Source organism: Labeo rohita, chromosome 2 (assembly GCF_022985175.1).
Source record: "Labeo rohita strain BAU-BD-2019 chromosome 2, IGBB_LRoh.1.0, whole genome shotgun sequence".
NCBI classification, from domain to species: domain Eukaryota; kingdom Metazoa; phylum Chordata; class Actinopteri; order Cypriniformes; family Cyprinidae; genus Labeo; species Labeo rohita.
In genome coordinates, this window is record NC_066870.1 from 24447426 (window position 1) to 24454896 (window position 7471).

At 39.4% G+C, this 7471-nt stretch overlaps 2 protein-coding genes across 2 annotated transcripts in view; both read left to right on the plus strand.

Moving 5' to 3' along the window:
• lamc1 (laminin, gamma 1) overlaps nucleotides 1–1898 on the plus strand; it is a 70294-nt gene extending 68396 nt beyond the window's left edge. The window contains exon 28 of the mRNA XM_051130610.1: nucleotides 447–1898. Coding sequence (XP_050986567.1) covers nucleotides 447–703 — 257 coding nt within the window. The 3' untranslated portion in view covers nucleotides 704–1898. The remainder of the gene's footprint in view (nucleotides 1–446) is intronic.
• A 4738-nt stretch (nucleotides 1899–6636) lies between these two features.
• The window catches only part of lamc2 (laminin, gamma 2), a 14781-nt gene continuing 13946 nt past the window's right edge, over nucleotides 6637–7471 (plus strand). Inside the window, exon 1 of the mRNA XM_051130252.1 lies at nucleotides 6637–6760. Coding sequence (XP_050986209.1) covers nucleotides 6637–6760 — 124 coding nt within the window. The remainder of the gene's footprint in view (nucleotides 6761–7471) is intronic.

The following is a 7471-nucleotide window of genomic DNA, read 5'->3' on the forward strand; positions in this document are numbered from 1 at the left end:
ATATAATACTAAATTAAAAATTTACAAAAAATTATATACGTTGCTTTGGCAACTAAATGAAATGAAATGGGTACTAAAATGACTAAAACTTGATCTGAAATAATAAATGAGAATAACAAAAGTGTGTATTAATTTACTAAAACCAAAATTTTATATATTAAAATAATATAATATAATATATAAATATATTATATATTTATATATTTATAAAAATATTATATAATATAACAAAAATAACACTGGTAAGCTAATAGGCTGAGCGAAATCCAAGAAAACTAGAGTTTCTTTAGCTGAATTAAACCACAGTTGATAATATTTGATAATAAATGATACCACATCGTTAATAATTTATTTTCCTTTTATTCTGTGCAAGAATTTGCAGTTCTGTAAACTGTAATGACTTCCTAACACACATTTGAATATAACACCACGTTATCCTCTTTCAGGCAACATCGATAAGGTGGATCTGAGCAAGCTGAATCAGATCGATAAAGCCCTAAAAGAGGCCAAGGACAAGATGGCGGGAAGTGAGCTGGACAGGAAGCTGAAAGAGCTGAACGACATCGCCAAGAGCCAGGAGGACATGATCACCGACTACGACCGCCAGATTAAGGAGATCCGAGAGGACATCGTGAACCTGAACGACATCAAGAGCACTCTGCCAGAAGGCTGCTTCAACACTCCGTCTCTAGAGCGGCCTTAACCTTCTCCACGCCACAGCGCTACGTCTGCCTTACACTTCCCTGTGTTCTTCAGCGCGTGGACCTCCGCCGACACCACCCTCAACCAAAACGGGCTTTGTTTTTGTTTTCCAATTCTTTTACTACATTTTACTTCCTTTTATTAGGTTATCGTTTGTGTATTTCTACACGTTTCTTCGAAATCACGTTTTACAAACAGAAGACAAAAGCAGCTTTTAATTTTTTGATATGCAGAAATGCTACGTGAAGAGAACTCCAAGTAATGGCCGTGTTTGTGTGTGTGTGTGTGTGTGTGTGTTTGTGCGTATGTGTGTGTGCGCGAGCTGTTTGAGGCCTTGCGCCTCTCGAGTTGAACCCACATGACTGCACCACCTCCAGCTCTTCCTCTCAAACCTCAAATCCAATCAGAATTACGACCTAATCAGACGTTTGTTTGAGGAAGTTTGCTACTTAAGCTAGTGTATATCATCATCGGTAACTCTATCCGCTCAAAGCTAACAGTGAAGGAATCTTAATTTGTTCGTAACACGCGTCTACTTTCGCCCCTCGTGGTACCGAGAGTGAGTCGAACACGTAAATACAGTATTTCAGTTTGTGTGTATATAAATAGTTCAGTCCCTGCATGGCTCAGCTGACTTCATACATTTCACGGTTGCCAGATATTTCAGTTTTGTGTTTGTATTGATTTTCCAGACGTTGCTGCTTATTACAGGTGTCCTGCAAAACACATTAACATGAGCAAAACTCAACACTATGCAACTTTGTACATTGGCGTAGCAAGACTTTTATCTGATACACTGGTGCTAATAATTATTTCAAATGTTATATTTTTGTGTGAATGTTTTTTCTTCTTCTTTTTTTTTATTATTATAAAATAGAGTTGAGGAACTGTTATTTGTGTAAATATGCTTAAATGATTCAGGAATGGCTGATTTTTAAACCCAAGACCCAACCAGCCACCTCATCGGTTCATTCAAGAAAAAAAAAAAATCAGCCAAAACTTCTGCATAATATATATAATTATATATATATATATATATATATATATATATATATAATATGTTCTGTGGTATAATGCGCTTGCCTGTATACATGGCTCAGTGTTGCATCATAGCTCTATCATTTATTTTATTTGTGGTTAATTTTCAGCGGATGGTGATGCGTAATGTCTTGACCCCTTAACTTGCACACCCCCAAGCATCCACATATGTCTCTAATATTTCATATTTATCGGAATGATTTGCTTTACTCAAGATGGTAAGCTTAATCACATGTTGCTAGTTAACCATCTTTTTTTAGTGCCTAAACGTTTGGACGTAATCCTCTGAATGTGGATGTGGAAGAGACCTTTTGAAGTCCAAATGATGGTTTAGTACATTTCACTGTTTGTTTCTTTGTTACTGCATTCGTAGTTCCTTCAGTTACAGGTTTGCTAAATTGAGCAGTTCTTCAGATTTAACTCTTCAGATTGGAAAGTGTCACTATAAACCGTTAGATTAGTTGTAGAACTCCCCTCTCTTCCACTGTGGACATAAGTGCAACACGTACACGATTATGTATAAAACAGTATTTTTAATTTATAAAGTATCAAGTATTTGTGATCTGTTGTTCTGCAGTTAGAGTATGTGTTTGCTGCACAGTCTTTATGTGGTCCTTTGGTTCTAGAGAGTGTAATGGTTTTTAAAGACTCCTTTCTGTTTTAATCAAAAGGCATTCACAAACATACCCAAAGGACCTGAGTGACACACCTCTGCTTGTTACCCATTTGCCTGTAAATTCAATCGTAACATTTGAATAATAAACAGTGGTTATTACAGGACTCGCTGATGTGTGATTCTGCTTCATTTTGTGTGTGATGTAGTGGATTTTAAGCTGTTTGAGGTTAATAATCCCCAAACATAATGACATTGCAAGGAACCCCCTTTCTAAAATATAAATGTAAATATTTATACTGTACAAACCATTTACTTTTTTTCATGTATCCTTTTGCAGTTAACTTGCATTGCATTTGAGGTAAACATTTCTTTCCTTCCCTGGGACATAAACACTTATAATTAAAAAAAAAAAAAATAATATATATATATATATATATATATATATATATATATATATATATATATAACAGGAAAAGTGCAAAACAGTGATGTAGGATGATTCGACATACCCTAACTATCATAAACAGGAATACACACACTTCAGCAGAGTTAGACCACGACAAGAGTTTTAAGTTAAGAAGTGTACAAGTTCTAATTTTTTTTTAGAATATGACCAATCGCTTCGCTACATAAGCCTTTTCTTCCTTAGCTGGGATAGGTTAGAGCCCATTGAAGCTGCATTTAAACTGCATTTTGGAAGTTCAAATTCTGGGGCACCAATGAAGTCCACTATATGGACATAATTCCTGAAATGTTTTCCTCAAAGAACGTAATTTCTTTATGACTGCAACAAGAAAGATGTGAACATCTTGGATGATGAGGGGGTCAGTAAATTATTTGTAAATTTTTGTTCTGGAAGTGAACTTCCCCTTTAATAAAGCTGCTCTAATAGAGGGGAAGTGCATCCTGACAGGCTCAATATGGCCATCAGAATGCGCTACCATGTCAATAAATTCATAATTAAGGTGGGGAATTATTATTTTTATTCAGTTTCATTATCGAACAAAAAAACAAGGCAACATTGCACATTTCAAATTGCAAATTCAACTGCAAAATAATAAATAAATAACAGCAGAAAGAGAAAACACACAAAATGAACATAAACATACCAAAAGAAAAAAAAAGGAAATTCCAGGGCAGTTACATAAATTTGAAAAGCTTTAAAATTTGTTTTGTTTTTATGAGCTTCTTATTTTGAGATCTCATATTAGAGAGGGTTTCAAGGTAAATTTTAAGATCAGTGTTACAAAATGTAATATATAATGGTTTCTTCTGACTTTTGACTTGTGAATATAAAACTTTACTAAGAGATTTATAATATAAACCTGTTTATCAGAAAAAGAGAGGTTTTGAAAACAAAGTAAAATATAATGAAAATCAAATTAAGGGGTTTGCTTTATTTCTTTGTTATGTCTATTTTTAAGTCAGTCCAAAATGAAATAGCATAAGGGCAATAGAAAAATAAATGTTCAGTATTTGTACCTGATTATTTGTTCAGCGGCTTTTGGTCAGAGAGGTGTTGTCGGTGAACTAAACAGTGAGGTTTTTGTTTAACATCCTGATCATTGGTCTTTTGGATATTATTAGACTAATCTGACGAATTACACACTTAACTGTGAAAGGTTATTATCTTAATTGCAAATAAATGAAGAGTTCAGATGCAAAACCAGCTAAATCCATCTGACGTATTTCTTTAAAATGAGCATTTCTTTCTGGCTACGTTGTATAGGTTTCTAGGTAAGTACTGGTGCTTCTGATTGGGCTGAGGCTGGAATTTAGTGAGTTTGAAGTAAAAGTATTTGATGGACATATAGTATGTGTCAGGAGCATTCACTCAGTATCATTATCTCATTTTTGACCAAGATGACTTCTAGCTGGTTTTGCATCTGAACTCTTCAAATATATAAATAAATAAATATAAGCAAATAAATATAACGTTCAAAGTTCAAGAAAAAAAAACTGCAATGGTTCATTACTGGTTAAAATCAGGTCAAAATTCAGGTCCCAGCTGGGTTCGTCACTTTGTGAAGTCCCCCTGAAACATTTCTGTTGTGGTCCGTGCTGTTTGGAGCGTGGTTGTGTGTTTGCAGTGCGTTTGTGTGCTTGGTTGTGTTGTGAGAATTTGCAGCGTGTTTCCGTCTTTGTGTTTGAAATGCGAGGGTTTGCAGTTAATAGAGGACAAGAGTTTGGTTTCTGTGCCTGTTTAGGAAAATTTCCACCCAACACTGATGAAGATGTTTCCTTAATTTGAAGCAGACCTTTTTCTGTTTGCATGGTATTTTTTTACAGTCTGAGGCCCGCAGGATGAGCTACCATCTTAAACAGTAAAATTGCACCCATACATGTCAGGGGATGAGAGTTCATCGGCAGCCAGCCTGAGTTGGGATCTGGGGGCATAAAACCAACACCAACAGCAGCCTGAGCCTATCTGAAAATGGGTCTCCCCATCCAACAACAGACCAGGCTGGGGCCTTCAAGGCTCTAATAGGTAGCTTAGCTTTACTTGAGAAAGCAGACTCTGGCTACTGCAGGAAAGGGACAAGGTTGGCACTTTAATGAGATAGTAGTCTGGCTGATAGAGCTGCTCTAATAGAGGGGTAGCGCATCCTGATGGCCTCAATTTGGCCGTCAGGATGCGCTACCATCTTAAACATGTCAGGGAATGAGCGCCCCCTGCTGGTCGGCCAAATAATAGCTGGCCCCAGCAGCATGCTAGGTCTTCTCATATTGGTCAGCCACCCAAGTACAGACCAGGCTCTGGTCTCTTTAGTTTTTAGTGAGGAACCAGACTCTGGCTACTGCATGCAAAAGACATACTTGCTGTCGGTACCTTAAGAAAGCTGCTCCAACAGAGGGGTAGCGCATGCTGACAAGCTCAATATCTGCCGTCAGGATGCGCTACCATCCTTAACACTGGGCCAAGTTGATTATTAAGGACAAGAGTTGGTCAGGAAGCCAGTTTATTTCCTCACCTGAAGGATGCTCCTTTTTACAAGGACCGTTTGATCAAAAGGTCGATTCTTTTTACAGTCTGAGGCCCGCAGGGTTATACTAGGAAATTTGCACCCATACATGACAGGGGATAAGCGCCCTCTGTTGATCGGCATAAAACCAACACCAGCAGCAGCCTGAGCCTTCTCTAACAGGTCTCCCATCCAACAACAGACCAGGCTGGGGCCTGCTTAGCTTTACTGAGAAAGCAGACTCAGGCTACTGCAGGCAAGGGACAAGGTTTTTGCTAACATGGCTGATAGAGCTGCTCTAATAGAGGGGTAGCGCATCCTGATGGCCTCAATTTGGCCGTCAGGATGCGCTACCATCTTAAACATGTCAGGGAATGAGCGCCCCCTGCTGGTCGGCCAAATAATAGCTGGCCCCAGCAGCATGCTAGGTCTTCTCATATTGGTCAGCCACCCAAGTACAGACCAGGCTCTGGTCTCCTTAGCTTTTAGTGAGGAACCAGACTCTGGCTACTGCATGCAAAAGACATACTTGCTGTCGGTACCTTAAGAAAGCTGCTCCAACAGAGGGGTAGCGCATGCTGACAAGCTCAATATCTGCCGTCAGGATGCGCTACCATCCTTAACACTGGGCCAAGTTGATTATTAAGGACAAGAGTTGGTCAGGAAGCCAGTTTATTTCCTCACCTGAAGGATGCTCCTTTTTACAAGGACCGTTTGATCAAAAGGTCGATTCTTTTTACAGTCTGAGGCCCGCAGGGTTATACTAGGAAATTTGCACCCATACATGACAGGGGATAAGCGCCCTCTGTTGATCGGCATAAAACCAACACCAGCAGCAGCCTGAGCCTTCTCTAACATGTCTCCCATCCAACAACAGACCAGGCTGGGGCCCGCTTAGCTTTACTGAGAAAGCAGACTCAGGCTACTGCAGGCAAGGGACAAGGTTTTGTTAACATGGCTGATAGAGCTGCTCTAATAGAGGGGTAGCGCATCCGAGCGTGGTAGAGAGTTCCAAAGTTTGGGTGCAATAACACTAAATGATCTGCCCCCATTGAAGAGAGGCGGTACCGAGGGACAGCAAGAAGGCCAGAGTCGGAGGAACGTAGTGATCGAGTAGGGATGTAGGGGACAAGCATATTGCAAAGATAGGAGGGAGCTAGGCCATTTAAGGATTTAAAAACGAGGAGAATTCTGAATTTTATGCGGTATGCAACTGGGAGCCAATGGAGGTCATACAAGATTGGGGTTATATGAGCAAAACGTTTGGTATGAGTGAGTATTCTAGCCGCAGAGTTTTGAATATATTGTAATCTGGAGATGGAGCTGGCAGGCAGACCAATGAAAAGGGCATTACAGAAATCAATGCGTGAAGAGACAAATGCATGGATGACAGTTTCAGCGTCTTTGGTGCTGATGAAGGGACGCAGTTGGGCAATACGGCGTAAATGGAAGAATGCAGATTTAGTCACAGATTTAATGTGAGACTGAAAGGAAAGTGTGGAGTCGAGGATTACACCTAAATTTTTGACAGAAGTAGATGTTTTGATGTGAGAGCCAGCAATCTCACAGGTGAAACTGGTAGAGATGTTGCTGGTAAGTGCTGGGGTTCCAATGAAAATTATCTCAGTTTTGTCCATATTGAGTTTCAGAAAATTTAAGTTAAGCCAATCTTTAATGTCCTTCACACAAGCAGAGATTTTGTCAATTTGGGCGGATAGAGTAGGTGTACAGATAGAATAAAGTTGAATGTCATCTGCATAAAAGTGATAATTTAGACCATGACGTTGTAAAATCAGACCAAGTGGGATTATGTAAATTGTGAATAATAGTGGGCCTAGAACAGATCCCTGGGGAACACCTCGCTTCACGGGGACAGTGGGCGATCGAAAATCCTTAACAGAGATGTAGAATTGTCTACCTGAGAGATAGGAAGAAAACCACGAGAGAGCAGTACCAGAAATACCCAGATCAGAGAGGCGAGAAATAAGTAAATCATGGGAGACAGTGTCGAAGGCAGAGCTGAGATCAAGTAGCAGTAATATAGACAAGGAGCCAGAATCACTAGAAAGCAGTAGATCATTCACTACCTTTACAAGTGCAGTTTCAGTACTATAGAGGAGCGAAAACCAGATTGAAAAGGGTCAAAGAGATT